This window comes from Nilaparvata lugens, chromosome X (assembly GCF_014356525.2).
Source record: "Nilaparvata lugens isolate BPH chromosome X, ASM1435652v1, whole genome shotgun sequence".
Lineage (NCBI taxonomy): Eukaryota > Metazoa > Arthropoda > Insecta > Hemiptera > Delphacidae > Nilaparvata > Nilaparvata lugens.
Window position 1 is genome coordinate 18,901,015 of NC_052518.1, and position 20,376 is coordinate 18,921,390.

General features: G+C 33.3%; 1 protein-coding gene across 4 annotated transcripts; it reads left to right on the forward strand.

Annotated features, from left to right (window-relative positions):
• Positions 1-2,008: 2,008 nt before the first annotated feature.
• Positions 2,009-19,237, forward strand: LOC111050345 (ras-like GTP-binding protein Rho1). Of its 4 annotated transcripts, none has more exons than XM_022336654.2 (5): positions 2,009-2,328; positions 8,396-8,556; positions 10,176-10,376; positions 14,651-14,833; positions 16,155-19,237. In XM_022336654.2, the coding sequence occupies exons 2-5, from the start codon at positions 8,401-8,403 to the stop codon at positions 16,191-16,193; spliced, it is 579 nt and encodes a 192-aa protein (XP_022192346.1). In that variant the 5' UTR covers positions 2,009-2,328; positions 8,396-8,400; the 3' UTR covers positions 16,194-19,237. The 4 variants fall into 4 exon arrangements, with proteins under 4 accessions (XP_022192346.1, XP_022192347.1, XP_022192345.1 ...); XM_022336655.2 differs by lacking the exon at positions 2,009-2,328 and adding an exon at positions 2,468-2,678; XM_022336653.2 differs by lacking the exon at positions 2,009-2,328 and adding an exon at positions 2,505-2,922.
• Positions 19,238-20,376: the final 1,139 nt, after the last annotated feature.

Here is a 20,376-nt window from a genome sequence, read left to right on the forward strand (position 1 = left end):
CCCATCAACTAAATTTGAAAATTCTTGAGTAATCCTGTTCAGAATTAATTTCTCTTTCACGTGATGTGTGGTTTTTCATCATTACTAGTGAAATATTCAAGTTGTATATGGTGAGAGTGGTGAGTTTGCATAATTTTGAAAACCCCTTAAAAAATACCCCTTTTTGAAAATTCGTAGCTCCGGAACCAAAAACGGTAGAGTCCTGCGCGACCACTCAATTTATAGGAAATTCTATTTTCTTTAATTTTGTCAAGAAAGTCTTTTCTTGAGAAACCCAAGGTTTTCGAGATTGATTGAGAAATTCGAAAAAAGTCCGAAATTTTGGGGGTTTTTGGGAGTTTTGGGGGTGAAGCCGCCCTCTGGCGTGTCAGCAAATTTCGGATTCGAATACAGGGCCCCAAAATACATATAGAACCGTCGAGAAAAATTCTTTCGGGGCTGTTTCCTGAAAAACGACCATTTGACTGGACTATATAGCAAATTCTTCAATATCAGACCGTCCAATCGCGATGGAACGGTTGGCTTAGTTGTTGTGCTAGTACCAAATCATTCAGATAAGAAAAGAAACCCCAAATATATTCTTGTTGAATGGGTGATCGCTTTTAGCCAGTTTAGATGAGTTCAAAACGACACCATGGTGGTTAAGAAATGAAACTGGTTATTCCATCGCTTGTAATAATATTATAAGAAGCATTTCTATTATACTTGGGTCGTGAATCTGTATGCCCAAATCTCATCATTGACAAAAATTTATATTTGCACGGAAATAAATAGTTGTCATGCATGGCAACAATCTCACCAGATACGTGTTTTAATAGATACTTTTGATATTTTCAGTAATAAAGGGGGAAATATTCAAATCAACGACGGAGGAGTTTCAAGAGTTTACAAGATTCATGGTAACTACAGGCATGTAGATTGTAGATGCCAAAGGGTTAACCATTAAGTTAAAAATGGTTGAAGGATCACAAGATTTTGGCCACCCGGCTGGTGTGTCACTTGATTCATCAGCCCAGTAGTCCTGGTGTTCCACTGGTGTACTAGCATGCGCAGGCCGTTAATGGCTGATCTCTGGCGACCCACTGGTGTCTGAATGTTATAAGAGTTTAAAGGATTTGACCTGATTTATGATCATATCTGACTATGTGATGGGGCTCTAATATAAAGAACGTTTTATTAAATTCTTCTTTCATAAACAATAATTTACTCTCAGTTACGGTACGGTATGTACTTTACTGCCCGCTCCATTACAAATTTCTAGTTACTCTTGTAAGTTACTATTCAATAAAAATTATACTTGGGTCATATAATGTAATGTACTGTAATTAATTATAATGAATAGAGTTTAAAAACGGTGAATTGAGGTTAGGTGTGTGGTTTTGAGATAAGGAGCGATATTTATTTAATTACAGTGCGAATATAGGTTTAGATATGTACGTGATGATTGCCTAACCTTACCAAAGGCCTGATTCAGGTTACTTTGAAAAATATTGAATGTTGCAGTTAGAAGTGGTCCGATTTAGGCGTATTTTGAAGTGACGTTCGGATGTTTCATTTACAATATAAAACAAATTACATAACGAATGTAGAGGTATGGTTAACGATCTTAGAAGATTCAAACTCACAATTAGGTTGAAATTGTTTCATATTTATAGTGAATCTAATGATGAATTGAAAGATATAAACAATAAAGTGAAGTTTGTCAATTCATGAATAATATTAATTTATTCTAGTCAGTTATACTCTCTCTTCTATTGAAGCAGAAAATTAATATTTATTACACTAAACGGGGATGGCCAATATGAATGGGAAATCCTAATCATTTGGAAAATTCTTTCATAATTGGGATATAATGGGCTAGCCCAATTTTAGAAATCTCAAAATCACAATATCAAGTTATACTGTCGATCAAAATGAAATGAGATTTGAATTTGGTTTTTGTCAGATATTTTATCGTCAAAGTGGAAACAATAAGCTCAATAATATTAGCTCATTGACAAATCACTGACGATGACGACACAACTATAGTAGCTGGAATGGCTGCCTTCAATAGCACATGATTCATATTACAGACTAATCATAAAAGTAGTATAGGTTTGGCTCGGTCTGTCACAGGCAAGACAAGACGTCGTACGTCGTCACGTCGTAACGTACCTACTCGTAACTTGTACTGTGTGTACGGTACTCAAACTGATGTAGTACAAGTTGTGTATTATTTTGTGTGAGTTGTGTTTCTGGTAGTGCTGTTGTACTATTCTACTCTCTCTTGGGAATCTGGATCTGGATTATATTTTTCTATTGAACATAGAAAACACAGTGAACAATAAGGTTAGATGAGCTAGATTGATTCTTTCTTTTTTTGTACTTATTAGATGCTTTAATTCCTTCATAGTTTTAACTTGAAACTATTCTTAGATTTTAAACTATTCATATTGTAAGTTACAGGCGTGTTAACAGAGTTCACAGTACTGTAGTTAACATGAATGTACTATTTACTAATTAACGACACCACTGATAGACATTACCAATATCTTTAATATACTTACAGTACATTGTTAGCCTGTCTTGTAAACCCTTAATTTTGACACGCGAATAAATTATCTGAGGTTTACTTGTGTGCAGAATTCCGCTCTAGCTCCAGATTAACATCTAACAAATGTTAGCATATTGTTAAGCCTGTAAGTAAACCTGCCCCATTGGCTTCCAATTTCCAATATTGAAGTAGCCATTTTGCTTTTTCACAATCATTGTGCTTTAGAATAATCGAGGTAAATGATACATCTCTTATTACATACATATTTAACTAAGAAAACAAGTGTGAGTGTGTTTAATAATGTTTTATTGTCTCATAAATTGGTGAACGGCACCTAGAAATTATCGACCCTAGTCTGTACCCATTACGGCTACCTGAATTTTCTTCCGGTTAGTTCTATTTCATTGAAATAATTAGAATGTTTTTTTAATTAACTAAATAGTGCTTTTCAATGTGCATAATTTGATAATTATTTTATATTTATTGCATCTTTTCTGCTTTTGGCTTGAGTTGTTGATGTTCGTAGTAGGCAGCAGAACGATGAGATAGTAATGGAAGCTATTTCAATGATTGGAAGACATTTCTATCGTATTTCAATGTCTCTGACTAAAAAAAATCAACACACAACATCAATTAATCAAGTTTTCTATTTACCTGTTCGAAATTTTAATACAAATGACGTAATGTTGACAACCAACACCGACTACCTATTGACATTATTTGATTTATATTTGGGGTTATATTGAGTTATTGAAATTCGATGGGCTGGCTGTCACTGGCATAATAATTGACATATTTGCCGATAGATATTGTGGTATTCGATATCGACACTCGTTGCTAAGGGATGGAAAAGGTGGTGTTACAAGGAAAACCTTGAGATTGAGAATGGACCACCCCATTTCCAATAAAATGCATCAAAACGATCAATAGACAAGTGGATGTGTGGGTTGTATGGGATAATCTCATTAACCCACCCAATCACTGATTTACCTGTAGGATAAGCTACCCTTCTCTTTTATTAACTTACTGGTTTCTTAGTTGATTTTTATCGGAAATTAAATTTGTAAGCTAACCTAAATTCACTATCCCAATATGGATTTATTGCAGTCTGTTATGTGAATTGTGGTGGTGACAGAAAATATTTATTCTAATAAAAATGAAATTATTCATTGAAAAAGTTCATCTTGATATTTCGATTGATATGCTAGGTTAGGTTGAGCTTTCCCAAAACTGTGGATTAACACATAATTATGAACAAGTTTAGCAATCAAATATTTCTATTTTCGATGTTCGTGATGCAAATTTCTTCTATTTCAACTTGCAATTATTTATGATTTGTTGAGAAAATGTTGCATAAATTATAAAATAAAATTAAATTTGCAAATTCAAGTACGAAATCAACAATATTGTATTAGTTAGCATCCTTCCTCTCCGCTCTAATCCATTGTTTAATAAAAGTTGAATTAAATTCTGGTTGTTCTTGATATAAATTGATAATAAGTAATATTAATTTTGAATAAACAGATGCTGAAATTTCCTCAATGGTAATACAGCCGACTTTCACAGTTTTGTATGAAATAGAAATAGTATCATGACTGAAACATATCCTCCTTGAGCTAAATTTGATGCTTTGTGTTGGATATTAGTTACATAAGTATTTTATGTGAATAATTAAGATTCTCGAGTGTTACATATTAAAGTGATTATTTCACTGGACTCATCCGTTTAAAATCTTGATTTTTATTGACTAACTATAAGATTAAATTGCAGTTATGCCTCAAAGTATATATACCCTTGTTGGTTGACTTTGAAATAGAAGTATAATTTTCAATTTGTAAAATTGGAAAACTAAAAAAAATGATGTAGAGCCTATTTAGAAAAATGCAAAAAAAAACTTATTCGAAAAAATGCATCCATAGTGAGGTCCACATTATAATGGCAGTGGAGAAAGATATGAGAACAGCGTTGCCGATTCTCTGCCAACATAGAGGATAGCTGATATCAGTATAACTAATGTAATATTTTATATTTTTTTTTAATCAATTATATTTTATTCAATTAGATCAAGAAAATATTTTTTTCAATACCGTAATATAATAATATATTATGATAATTTGAGATAAGATATGTTAAGTAATCATATTTTATCATAAAGGTTGCTAGCACCTTATGTAGCTGATATTGCAGTCCACATTTAACCAACTATAATAGAATGACCACTAATATTATCGAAAGTCCATGATATTGGACTGTCCAGTGAGGAACTCCAAGACTACTCTGTGGATGAACGAGCAGATTTTACTCAACCTTATGAAAAATGATTTATTTTGTATGAAATAAAAGGATAAGAGGAGATACTGATGATTTCAAAGCACTCACCAAGTGCGCCCTTACTGATTCTGGTAGGTGGTTGAACATATTCAATGCTAGCAATCCCTCAATTTTAACAAACGACACCATGGCAAATCCAGATTTGTCCTTTGTCAAGTGTTTTAGTTGAGTCCTCTGTCGATAGTTTTCCAAGGGGCTCATTAAAAGAGTACATAAGAGTATATAACAGGCTATAGAAAGTTGAGAAAGGACTCAATAAAGAAATTGTTTATTGCGGATGAGGCCCTTATAATCTTTTGAATTGTGCGTGGGCAATGGAAACTGTGACGGTGATTTGATGAGATGATCAAACGTCCATGCCTACCGGCGGGATTCGAACACACGACTAGCGGACTGAAGGGTGGCCTTACTCGTCTTGGCTTTCCTGGCCGGCAAATTGTTTCAAGCTATTTCCATATCAGTGCACGTCTTAAACCTTTAACTTAAATGAAGAGGTTAATTTCTGAATAGATTATGTTAGTTTTTTTATAACAGGATATTGGTGAAACGGTCACAATTATATCTCCGTGTAACGTTGCAAAATCAGATTGCTGTCGATGTAGCATCCTTATAGCCTGTGCTTCGATTAAATTAGTCAGGTTATTTGAAAGTTCAACGTTCATCAAAAATCAAGTTGAGATCATTATTTGTGTTGACATAGCGTTGTGGAAACAAATCCCTGACTCTTCACTCAGGCAGTATAGTACCTAGCATTTGCTCAAGCTTCTCGCACAGAGTCCTCTTCAAATCTTTAACTTCTAGCTCACAGAAGTGAATAGCTCACATCTTATCGAAAGTCTTCCTAGCTCGAACAAGGAAGTCTTTCTGAGATATTTTCAGTAAAGAGGATTGACCATGCAGGGAAAACATTTTTTTTTGGTTTATATAAATTATTTAAAAAATCTTGTAAATGTAGAGTAGTATTTGAATCTCTGAACCCGATGAAGTAATGGGAGATAATTTTTTTCCACTTCATAAGAAAGGGTGGAATAAAGATAAACAAAAAAAAAATACTTATGAATTTGAATAAATTAATATATTTTAGATGCTTTAGCTCTCTTTTATGGTTTTTTATGAAATAGGAAACGTTTTTTCATGATGTGGCACTGTTTGGATATATGCTGAGTAATGGACCAATCAGTGTTCCTAATATTAGTTTTTCTAATGTGTGAATTTACAAGTACTCTAGAAAAATGGTCTTCTTTCTATTGTCATTCGTATAGTTAGTGAAGCAAGAGGCTAGGGTTATGGGTTTCTGAATATTTTCGGATAATATTTTCATATAAAAGACAGTATAATGGAGCCATATCGCCTTATTCTAATATTTTTCAGCTCGAAAAATTTGGTTTCAGAATATTAGGTAATACTTGAAAATTTACTAGGCAAGTAAAACAGAAAACAAAGCTCTAAAAGCTCATTCAAATACCATTGCAGTTCATGTTTGAAATGTCTGTATGACTGGAATAGCAAACCTCTCTGGATCATAAATTGCATCAGTCTTATCTATTAATCATGTGCATGCATAGGCCGAAATTGTTGAATGTTGTCTTCATTCTACATCTGTATAGACTCAGATTTCAGCCTGTGGTTTTCCTCATCCTCAGCAGCATGAAGAAATCATGAATATTAAAACAGCAGATGTTGAATAGTCTAGGTTTCACTGCATCCACATCGGGAGTCAAAGCACGGGGGTACATGCTGTTGACAGCTCAGTACTTTTACTCACATTTGTTGTGAACCTGTTTAGGCTACACCATTCTCTGTTGTTCAGGAACACCAATATTGGGGTCATCATCCGGAGTTCGTTTTCACCTCTTTCTGATTTCATCTCTGTCTCGTTATCTGTTTTGTGTTAGCTTCATTCCACTCTTCAAACGTCAAATAGGATCCTTGATTTAAGACGTCTTGGTTGAGGATAGGCCAAATTCAATTTATTGCTTCAGTAAGCTACAAAATGACTTGTACGTTTTTAAAAATCAAACCTTTCAACTTTGGCTCAACTGCAGTTTTAGTTTTCACCCATAGTAATGACATAGCAAGCAAGATCACTGATGATGAAATAAGTAGTATATACCTAGCAGGATTTATCAAGTAAAGAATGATTTCAATAATAAAAAGAGGGTTTTGACTACAATAACTTTGAGTCTAGAAGTGAGAAAACGGTTGCTCAAAACGTATTAATGGTGCATTGCAACCTATCTAAGTGAAGCTTGGACGATGGGTATGAAAGAAGAGAGAAGAATTTCTCCTTTTGAGACATGGTGCTACAGAAGAATGCTGAGGATCAGCTGGAAAGAGAAGGTAACGAATGAAGAGGTGTTTCAAAGAGTTGAGGAGAAAGGTTGTCTACTGAAAGAAATAAAAAAGAGAAGATCACAACTAGTTGGTCATATACTTCGACATGAGGGACTAACAAAAAGGGAAGGAATGCGCGAGGAAGGCCAAGACTGGAGTACAGGGTAAACTGAAGAGGGATCTGAGATGTACCAACTACTGACACCTAAAAAGGATGGCGGATAACAGAGAGGCGGATGGAGAGTTGCTGCCAACCAGCCCAACAAATGTTAACCAGAGAGAAAATGATGTTCCTAGGGTTTAGTATAATTATCATGAGAGTTTTTCGTTATTATAAATTCCATTGTTTGTATATGTGAAGCAACTGTGATCTATAAACCGTTTTAACTTGGCTTGAAAATATAACCATTGTTACAGAACGTGAGAGTAATTCACTTTCTGATACAATTAAATATTTAATTCCATTTTTCACATAAAGTACTTATCCAATTAATAATATTTATGTCATAAATTCTTGATTGGCTCACAAATTACAAATATTATTAAGTGGCTTGTTCATTACTAGTTATTGTAATGCTGATAATTGTCTATCGCATCTGATCCATTCCAAATCCATGTTGTAGTTTTTCACTGTTATTTTATAGAATCCATCATAAAAATATTCTCCTCCTCAAAGCTAAAAGCTTTGAATTACTAACCTCTCACTTCTCATAGCTCACTGATTGGAATCAATAAATTCTAGACTTGAAAGATTTATTGTAAATGAAGAAATCATTCCTGTTTCTAAGGTTTGTGATGAATTACTTTTTACACTAAGTATTGAAAATCAATATTTGGTATAAAATAATATTCGTAATAGCCTATGTGACAGATATCAGGTTCAGTACTCCCAATTTCATTGTCTGCCTACTCCACCAATGTTTGGTACTGTGGATGAATATTATTCATTTGGTTAATGGTTTTTTTTACCTCATATAGAAGTGTTTCGGAAAATTATGTGGGTTCTTGCTATTGTATAATGAAAAGAAACCATTACCCTCTTGATTCTTTGTACTCCATATGGAAATGATAAGTTGATTTTTGACATATCTCAAGTCTCCCCATATGGAAGTCTGTTTTGGAAAATTTTGTGGATATCTACTATTTTTTCTAATAAAAAACATGAACTTATGTATTTTTGTCTGTTGCATTTTCTAGGGTAAATGGCTGCTATTAGAAAAAAGCTGGTAATAGTTGGTGATGGTGCCTGCGGTAAAACATGCCTCCTCATAGTGTTTAGCAAGGATCAGTTTCCTGAAGTTTATGTGCCTACAGTTTTTGAAAATTATGTTGCTGATATTGAAGTCGATGGGAAACAGGTAAATCAATCTACAATCGAGTCTCATTCATATATTGCTTTAAATGAATATTCCATTCTTTAACAGATACAATAATTCTGTTCCAATTTACTGCGATCTTTTCAATAGAGTATATACTATACTCGACAGATAAATTAATCATTGTAAAGCTTTACAAAAATCATTAGTTTTGTATCATAACATATAATCAGATGTTTAAAGATGTATATCAGATGTATCAAGATAGAAAATAACAAAAAATAACAAACTTCTATTGTTTTGTATGCTTTTTAAATTTAAAGGAATAACTTCCAATTCCAATCATTAAACCTTAATTAACTCTCTCAATAACTTATGACACAGAATACAGTAGAAGGTTTTCTACCTATATAAAGAAGTTTTAGAAGATTATAGAAGTTTCCTCTGCTTATGACTAAGGACAATAAATCAACTGTTGGGTATTCAACAAGATAGTGACAGACTTGTCAAAATATTGGATGACATAATCTTACAGTAATTTGCATATCAAGTGAAGGAAGTAATGATGCAGTTGAATGAGGGATGATTCATGCTTTTTATCTTGGGTGTTTCAACTTTTTATTATAGTCCTATTCATTCACTCACTCTCAAATTCAAAAATCACACAGTATTATCAATGGATGTCATTCCTATTTATATCATCACTTTGAGCTCTAACTAGTCCAACGCACATTGGTTACTCGCAGCTCCCACTGAAACCACAATTTTGTTCACGGTCCGAACAAATAAATGCTTGGACTGTATTGAATATTAGAATATTAACATTAACTCATGGCTTCTTTCCACTTCCATACTTCCAACTCTAAACATTCTGTCAAATATTGAATAATTTTTACCTTGCTTCCATAACGTTTTCCAACAGGGTTTGAAAAATCCAGTTGAATTACTTTCTTGTAACTCTAATGATATGTTTTTTAATCGTATACCAATGTAATGAATATAGTTGTTTTTGTTGAGGTTCCTTCATGATTTCCATTTATAGTACAACACTAAACTAGAATAGTTTCATTTCCATAATACTCAATTTTTATGCTTTTGGCATCATTAAGATTTGAGTGGTAGGATCTACTTTCCATTCCTTATTATGCCTAATAAAGTACTCTTTTATTTCATGACATATAGTAGCAAAGAAACTATTGTGGTAAAATGTACACAACATTTCGTGATGCGTTATGGAGAAACTTTGTAAACATTTAATTCAGTTGTAGTGCTTATTATTTTGAATTGAATTAAGATTTGATTTGATTAGAAAACCTGCAGATTTTCTTGTCTCTTATTCAAACTACTGCAATCTATCATATTATATTATTAATGAAGGTTCTATTGAACTAAGTTCAGTCATGAATAACACTATCTTATCATAGATTATAAGCATGGCTTATACTTTATGAATAAATGGCATAATTGAATAATCATTGCGGTAATTTTGACATTTTGATAACTAACATTGAAAGTAGAACATACAAATGGCTTCAGTAAATCTACAGTTCAATTTCATGTCAAGTGCCTCATTTTTTTTTTGATTTCTAGAACATGTTAACATGTTTTTTCAAGAATTTTATTTCAGAATTGAATTAAAAGAAAATAAAACATTTTTTTAGGTGGAACTGGCCTTGTGGGATACTGCCGGCCAGGAAGATTATGACAGACTCCGTCCACTGTCATATCCTGACACAGATGTTATACTTATGTGCTTCTCCATTGACTCTCCAGATTCCCTGGAAAACATACCAGAGAAGTGGACTCCAGAAGTCAAACATTTTTGCCCAAATGTGCCCATAATATTGGTTGGCAACAAAAAGGTATGAATACATAGTTTTCTTTAAATATATGTAACACTTGTTATAAGGGTTTCACACTACACAAACGGTCGTTTTACGATGCAGCAACCCAAAGATTGAGAAGATAGTTGTAATACATAGGTGAATTTTAGGTCCTCAAACTTCTATATTGGCATCCTTGGCAGAATTCTATTGAGAAACAAATGTAATTGTTAGTTAAAGCTCTCTTTAACTAGTTGAAGAGAGCTTTGATCTCTGTTTAGTGTATTTTTGTTTAGATGTGTCAGAAAAGGCTTCAACAAGGATGACGCGTGTTCATTCTAGAGACTTGTTTTGTTTTCAAATCAAATCTTACAAATTTGGGCTAGATAAGTTATGCATAGAGTTCCCCTATACTGTAGTTCCTAATAAGCTAACTCGCCTACTAATAAAGATCGCTTACAAAGATCTGAAAAATTGTTTGTTCTAGTCACCTAATAAGACAGGATGAGAAGGTTATCATCACAAGTCAGGGTTTCATCTACTACAGAGTGGCGCAGATGACTGAATTTAAAATAGCCTACTTGTCAAACTGTCAATTTTAAAGCTATTGGATTGAAATTAAGTTCAAAACTTGTAGTTACAATGAAAGTTTATTGACGGAGACTTAGTTAGGTTAGTTTTTGAAAAATACATCCATAAAATGCCCTTCCTCTCGAGCGACGCATTCTTGGAGTCTGTCCTTGATGTTCCGCATTGCCCGTTCAAGCTCATCACTAGGAATTGATGTGATTTCGTTGCGAATTGCTGCCTTCAACTTCTGAATGGTCCGAGGTTTGACCAACTTTTCCCTTGCTTTGAAATAGTCCCAGAAGAAAACACACATACCGTGAGGTCCAGTGCGCGAGGGGGCCAATGGAAATCTCCATTACGGTATTGAAATAATATTTATTATGGAATCAATTGAGTATTGTGAATTATCCTATGATTTTACCATGACACTATATTGTATGAATACGGTGCAGGGAACAGACGCGTACAGTTTGCATTGATATCCTAGCGGTACGTGCAGTTGCTCCGTCTTGTTGGAACTACATGCCGTAAGTGTGGTGATCGTCAATTCTTGATGATGTGCTTGGCGGGCAATGCAGAACGTTAACGATCGACTCTAAGAATGCGTCGCTCGACAAAGAGGGCATTTGATGGATGTAATTTACAAAAACGAACACCTATTTTTTTATGTATAAACTTCCATTGTAACTACACATTTTGCACTTGTTTCAATCCAATAACATGAAAATTTACAGTTTGACAAGTATTTTAAACCCATCCGAATCATCTGCGCCACTCTGTTCTAATATCATAAAATTTAATATCATTATAATTTAATATCCAATATTTAAAATTGGGTTGCGTTTCTCGTGAAACTCCCGTTATTTATCAGCTTTGTTTCAGTTGCTGCTAGTGAAATAGCTTCTACTAAAACTTGTCACATTCATTTTTGGGTAGTAACTACTATCTATTAGATACTACTAAAAGCTGTCAATTCACTCCTTCTTTGCACACTCTTGGATTTGGTTATCCTTACCTCAATCAAATCAGACAAAGACACTATAGGTGCGAGCATATACAGAAACGTTTTTGGTGCAACTTTCTCGATGAGGAATAGAATACAAGCGTTACCTATCTACTGGGCACACTGCAACTTGAAATGGTTCTATTTTGCCTGGTGAGTCTAGTGAAGCATGAATAACCCGATTCTACCTCTAGAAGACAATAACACATCTGGACAAAGTTTAGGACCGCAGAACAATGATAGAGCAAATCTTCTCTTACACAAATTTTCAGAACAGGAAATTTATTTTTATTCTAAATGCTATTACATTCTACTTGTTATACTGAATCTCAAGGAATTTGTACGACAACATTTAAGCTTTATATCGTATATCGTATTGTATGTTGACATGCCAATCTGTTCTCAAGTGCAATGGACAAAGGAGCTGCCTTTGTCCACAAGGAATGAATGAATGGCCTATCATTACTCATATTCTTTGGAAACTGCTTTGAACTAAGTTGCTCTAGTGAGCCAATGGGTCATTTTTTTTTGTAGAATTCTACCTGCTGTTCTGCAACTTAGTTGCTGTATGTGCTCGCACCCTAAGACCAATCAATAGGCAGGGGCACCTACAGCAACTTAGTCGCTGAGCAGCAGGTGAAAATCAACGAAAATTGACTTATTGGCACTATAGATGGGCATATCACGTTCAGCAGGTTTCAAACAACAGCTGTAACTACAGATCTTCCTTTCCTTGAACACAGCCTCTTTGTCCGTTGCACGTCATTTAAGCAAAAATTCCTGTCTTCAGTATTCAGTATACATATGTGTAATTGTGTACTAGGGGTAAAACCGTGGTAATTGGGTTATTAATGCATCACTGCAGTCACCCCACAAATCTCCGTTTCTAGTGTGACAGGTAGATAAGAATCGATTGTGTTCCAGTCCTCACCAACTTTTTTGTAGCACCAAATCACTAATGTGCCCAGGCCCTGGTAAAAATAGCTACTCGCTAGCTGCCAGCTGGTTACGTCACTCACTAGCACGCATTTGTAACTGGGAAAAATGAACACGTTCAATTCTGAAGCTAGAAAATTTTATTAGCGCGGTACTGTTGGAAGTTGCTATTACCTACGTTATATTGGTTACTCGGTAGCAGTTAGTTAGTTCCATCGGTCTTAGAAGGATATAGAAATATACGAGGGTAGGCTGATAAGTAATGCAAACATGCTTGTAGAGCACAAACTAAATATAACCTTCAGAAGCGCGGCTGGTGACATGTGGAAGTGCTATTTATCCTCTACATGGCTGCAGAGTTTGAAGGTGTTGCGTCGTGTTCTGATATTATGTCAACGCGAAGTAAACAACGAGCTGCTTTCGAATTTTCAACTACTGAGAAAGTGAATCCTAGTAAGATTCAACGTCGTTTAAAAGTTGTTTAATGTGAAGATACTGTTGATAGGTGTTTACCGTGAATCGATGGTTATAAATTTTGAGATTGCCAACTGGAAAAGCCTCAATTGTTGATAAAACACGTAGCGGCCGTCCAATCACCGTCACAGATGATAATAATAATCGTAAACTCATAGAAGACTTGATTCAAAATGACCGGCGAATCACTTATCAGCGGTGCACTTATCGGTGCATTACTTATCAGCCTACCCTCGTATCTGGATATCAATAGCTATATCCTCCTAAGACCGCTATGACCGCTCCCTTTGTGCACACGCCATTAAAGATGAAATATCATTTGCAGCCTTTTTACGGTGCTGGTAGGCTCGTGGTCGAAATTTAGCCTGCTTTTCTTGAAAATAATCGAGTACGTTAAGTAATTATAATACTAATAAATTATTCATAAATAATATTAATGTTTGGCACATTAGGGAAGAAACACCCATTGAAGTGAAGAGGCTGAAACATACGATTATAGGCTATACTGGCATACATTTACTCACTATTTAATGGTATATTTCAAAACCAAAATTGATAAAATTGCAATTTCACTCGAGGTGGTTTATCTTTTCTGCTTTCTGATGCTAAAATAATGCACCATTTCCATGCAAGAATCATATCACTGTGTTAGAGTACGAACGAAATGATGAGGTCGATAAGTAGCTTTCAGTGTAGGTCGCGCACGCTATCTTATCTACCTTCATTTAACACAAACGCATTGTAAACATGGGAGTGAACAGAACAGTTGTCTCGTTTTTTTTTCAGCACGATGACATTCAAATGTTTCTATCATTAACAGCTGACTATTGACTATTATTATCGCTGGAAACCGAAATCTCCACCGCGACTTACTCGTTCTGTTCGCACCTTTATGTGCCGCAAGGCAGCTGTATTGATATTCAGATCAAACTGTCAACATTGATTAAATGGGAAGCATTGATGTAATTGATTAGTAATGCTGACATTTAAAGTGAATGTCACTATTATGAAGGCTATTGTTGTTACTTGATGAATAATAAGATGGATTCCAATATATCAGTATTAGGGTACGTGGCAGGTACAGTGAAATTATTATTCCTATGAATTCTAATGGGATCACCCAGCCCGCCGAGCGAGTATGAATAGTCCCATTACAACTCATAGGAATAATAATTTCACTTTACCGGACACGTACACTGGAACTGATATGTGTGAATCCAGCTTTTAGGTTTTGGTCTTTCACTCATTTTATTCTACTGTTTCTATGCTGCAAAATCATCAGGTTTATCAATTATTCTTTTTGTTATCATTGCATACTTGATTCCTTCAGGATTTGCGAAATGATCCGAACACTATCAAAGAACTAGGTAAAATGAAGCAAGAACCAGTGAAGCCTGAAGAAGGAAGAGCCATGGCAGAGAAGATCAACGCCTTCGCTTATCTTGAATGCTCTGCCAAGAGTAAGGAAGGTGTTCGTGAAGTATTTGAAACTGCTACCAGAGCCGCTCTTCAGGTAATTACTGTAATCATTTTTCCAATTCATTCATACAAACCAATCCTAAATTATCATTCTATTACTTCTTTTTCGACTCATAATATTACTGCGCCACAATTAACAAATTAATGCAGAAATATTCCTATTCCTAGTCTATATAATCTTACATGTTCATATGATGGTACCTGGTCATGCAACCTCTCCAAGGTTTGCTTAAGGTAGCTTGTTTTGTCTCAATAAACGTTTTATCTATTCTATTAATTTGCTGACTTAGACAAGTGCAATGCTATGATATCATAAGCTGCCAGCTGTTGTATTATTTATACCGTTTTCATTAAATTTCGTTATTGTTGATTAAAAATGTAATTAAATAAAAAATATAATTTCTATTGGTAATGGCGGCACTGTTATCTAAAGTTTTTTAAAGGCACCTAGTGTTGATGATTGTAAATTTTCATATAAAAATAGTTTCTAATGTCATCCGAAGTATGTCAGTTACTGTAAATTCATATACTGAGCTCTTGCATACAGTATACAGTTATGAAGTATCGTTTATCTTTCATATTTATTAATATTAAATCGTTACTAATCATTTACGGCTTACGTCAATGAATTCTTATTCTGTGTAATGAGGCCATAGATATTACAAACATCGTGTTTTCATTGGGTAAGGATTTATGCTCAAAGTTCTATTTTTTTTTTTAATATTTCTTCACTTTGTGATTTTTATCACTTCTTTTATGTAACTAATTCCAAGCTCCGACTGGAATTTAATAGATAGATTTCGTACACATGTACTACTCTTCAATATTTGTAAATTATCTGTAACTAAGTCGTATTATTTTTGTATTAAAATAATACCGTTTCATAATATGCTTATTGACTTGAGTTCTCTCATGCAATAAGTCCATGTGAATTGCAATACCTATTGAATATTACTGAAAGTCGAATGAACAATTTTAAATTATTTCATTCAAATTATTTTTTTTACTTAATAAAATACAAATAACAAAATGCATGTGATATGTATAGACTTCGCGCTTGGATAATTTGTCCGTGTGCGGGAAGGAGTCACTGAGAGCCAAAAAGTACTCATTACAATTTAGATAATCCTTAGCAAAAAACAAAACTGAGAAGTTCATAATATGAAGTATTTAAAAAAAATAGATAAGATATTGAAAGATGTCACCATTGTACATAGAACAGCAGGTCGTTTTATTTGTTTTGTAATTTGAAGCAGTTTGTTGTATTTTGATTTGATTTGTAATTGTATAATAATATTTCGCTTGATGCTTGATAATTTGTTAACTCAATTATTTCTTATGCTGTTTTCCTACAGGTGAAGAAAAAGAAGAAGGGAAGATGTAGGCTTCTTTAAGATGAAGGCATTTGGTTCTGGCTACAAATTAAAATTATTTTCTTTCTGCTGGGCATGGAATTGTTTTCTTTTTCAAAGTGTATTTCAAAAATGGAATCACTGCCTTCTATTCTCAGTAAGCGAAGTATATACCGTCTAGTTCACTTGAAATCATCTATATATGCGCTCATTAAGCGGTTGGATTTTTTAAATTGAAATTGTCAGCTACAAGGCCAATCGGCTTCATATTTTCGAAATATATTATAGTATATATTATATAATATTCTGTTCACAAAGTTAGCACATGGCAAGTTTTGGTGTTTTCGTAATCTAGTTAACTAATGAAAGTGAAAGCAATTCTTGAATGATACCTGTTCAGACGGAACAGAACTCGTACAAATTGATGTGAAAATGTACAAAATAAATATAATATATTCAAAATTATACCTGCCATGTACTAATTGTGTGCATTGTAATTTACTTATTCGTCACCAAAAATAAAATTTAATATTCTTTCTGGTCACTATTTTCAATTGCATATTGATATTGTAGACTGTACAACCTTGTTATAATGCTATTTGTAGACCATTGCTGATTTTAGTTGAAAAGCAATGATTCGACTTGTGCTTTCCTAACAAATAGCTATCTATAAAGCTTGTATTTTATGCTTCTTTACTATCAAAATGTGATTAATTTTTTCTATAATCTTGTTTTCGGTAATTGAACTTGATGTCTTTGACACAAATGAAAAATAGATATATAATATATTATCGATTAGGAACTATTAGTAATGAACAAAATGATATTATATTGCCTCAATGTTCACTTCCAAAATTTATATTTTGAATATTAGCCTTTCAGTTTTCGAAAAAACGGGTACACTTGAAGTCAAAAAATGATCAATTTTACAGCCAAAGATCACTTGTTAATGAAATTTGACAATTCTAGTTTTCTATTTATTGAATGATGATGATGATGAAAACCTACAGACAATAAAGAAAAGAAAATTGATGTGTCGTTTCAATAGTTGTTTATCTGTGGAAGTGGTAATCAATTACCTATTCATGATAATGATTAATGTAATTCGAGTCGAATGAATAATTGAATAGACAGTTATTATGAGCTGAGTTCTCATACTAACTGACATCTGGATCAGATGTCGCCGCTAGCAAGTCATCCTTAACTTGCAATTGCGGAATAGGCACAATTTTAAGCTGGAAGAATGTTGATAACGTAGCTTATAAGAACATTTATAAAATGTCGACAAACTTGAACATATTATTACGAAACAATTATGATTTCGCCCTTGGTTGGTTTGTATGTCGTACCTTTGTGTCCTGAGGAAAATAGTGTTAGTCTCTCTAATCCCTAATATAATATAAGGTGCAAATCTGCATAATATAGTAATCATTGCTAACAGTGAGAAATTTTGAATCTATCTTTAGCATTTTCAGTACATCTCACTGGTATATTAAAGATGTCTTCATGAACAGTATGATGCCAAATTTTATAGTTACTGGTGAATATAGAATATAGAATTGTGTTCTCTCTTGATTATTGTATAACTTAAATTGTTAACAAGCTCTATATTGTCTTTTTACTACAAAGAAATGTACATAATATATAGAGGTACACATGTTATAGTTGTGTGTGTTGTAACTATATATGCTGTGAGGAAAATTTTATATTGTTAATTTCAACTATTTGGTCCTGCCTTTTGATGCTCTGACCGTTTATCATCAATTTTATACTCGTGCAATTGACTCTTTAACATTACCTAACATTACAAATCAGCAAATCTATTTCAGCATCACTTTTATTCTAATAACAGTATTATTCTTTGTAATTTGAAAAGTATCCCCTTCGATATTTAACGTATTTTGTAATATCTAATATACTTAAAGTACCGTACTTTATTCTTTATTCCATTTGGCATCTTTTCAGCTTGTTACTGTAAAATGTTACTGTATGTTTGATCTAGGTTAGTAATATTATATTTCTTAATAGTTATACTTTTATTAAATAAAACAATCAAAACTATTGGACAAACTTGAAACTAATTTTGTTGTATTGTGTCCCTCATTCTTAGGCAGCTGCAACAATATGCTAAAGTTATGTAACTATTCTTTGTGAAAGGTTTGATCAATTTTCTATTAGACTTGATAACTATTCTAATATGGAATTTATAAGCTTTCTGGGTGATTAATTATTATTGTGAATATGTCTATAGTATGTATTTATTTGTGTGTGTGTACACTGACTTTTGAAGCTACAATGCTTTGTGACTGTGCTATAATAAAGTTCTTTTATGTAGAATACTCAGTAATGTATAGCTGCTATTCCTTGGTGAAGATAATGTTTCTCTTCTGTCAGTTTTAATTCTTAGACTTCACTTGAATTGAAAATTCCTAGTAATTTAAAAATAACCCTTTTAAAATTTGGCCCCTAATACAAGTTTCTTCCGAAAACATAATATTATGATTATATTTTTGTATGTTGGAGCTTCATAGCTCTTATGTAGCAGCTTAACTTATTTCATGTCCATCACATTGTGTATTAACTTAACAATTTAGGCTATAAAGACTGTTGGAGATTGAATTTTCACCCATTGGATATAATTTCATATGTATGACAAGCCAACTAAAATTGCTGAACACTTTTTCGCAGGGTTTGTATGTAATATATTATTTTAAATTATGTTCTGTGTTCATTGTAATATTCATTATCAATTAAGATTATATTGATCATCTAACTAGATAACTCTCACATTCAGGTTGAATTGGTTGGATTAGATTTTATTTCTGATTTAATTGACATAATATTGGCATCTCAGGTACAATTTTCTTGACAATTTATAAACTTATACATAGTTCCAGGGATTGTTGTATCAAATGAAATGATAAAAAGTCTTCTCTTGTGTGAAGGAATTCTTTGTTAGCTAAGGTGGTGGAAAATTACACATTTTTCTACACATTTATAATTTTTTATAAATTGTTTGGGTGTGAAAACAGTTGTTGGATCTATGTAAACTTTACGGGTAAAATCAATAAAAACAATTACAAGTTTGTAATTGCAGTGATTATTGAGGTATACTATTTTACGAGGTAAGTTAAATCCTTCTTTTCTAGGGATCAATAATTTATTAGATGTAACCAAAACAAAATAATCTTGAATCCGCCCAAACACCAGAAATCAGAATTAAAACTAGTGGAACACAAAACATAGCAAATTTGGCAAATCTATGTTTAACAGCAGACGTGAATTGATTGACTCCAGACAACTAAACCAGAGTTTCTTCAATTCTGGGATAGCTTGATTGGAAGCTTGAAATCAATCGAATTGAATTCTCTTGAATCTTTCGACAAGTACCTCTATGTGATGGAGCTGTTTTTATTTTCATTATTCAAAGCTATCATCATTTTTGAATGAATAAACAAATTACATTCCAAACGAATAAAACAAGTACTACGTGTTTATTTGCACTTTTAAACAGTGTTTGACATTTTCTAATTTGTTTTTATTCATTATCGAGAAAAACTACATGTGAAGTCACATTTCACAACTATAAAATTTCATTGAAAGTTGTAACAATCATCCCTATATAGGTAACTGTTGAATTATTATCAATGCGATATTAATTTCATAAATGTTGCGGTTTCTAGACTACCATAAAATAAAATTTTAGTGTTCTCAAGGGAATGTAAAAGCGTTGGAATTGGATAACATTGCAAGCGGAGTATGCACCTGTATGTTGGTATTTCCTTCTCAATAACCAGATGGAGGTGTAAGGGTCAAAAGCTAGTGAAGCGGCGAAGGTACGGTAGAATGTAGAAGGAAGCGGAGACATTAGATACAAGCATTATATGCAACACTCACAGCTATAACTTCCCTGCTACCCTCTAACTTCGCCGCTCAACTATTTTTGACCATTATCAAGAGAAAGCCAGATTATATATAAAAACAGTGAGATCTGCATTGGCTGAATAGGAAGCGTTGGTATTATTTTTTGTTAAAAACAGCAACGAAGGTAGATTGGAGCTCAGAGTGCCGATCCAAGCGGAAAACTTACATGGATATATAGTAGTCTTCATACTTTGTAAAGTTCTTTGAATAATCAGCTTTATTGTCATATTGAGGATTAGTGCATAAGACAGCATAATATTTTTTAATCTACGAGGGTCATTTTTTCATTCTCTGATTGGCC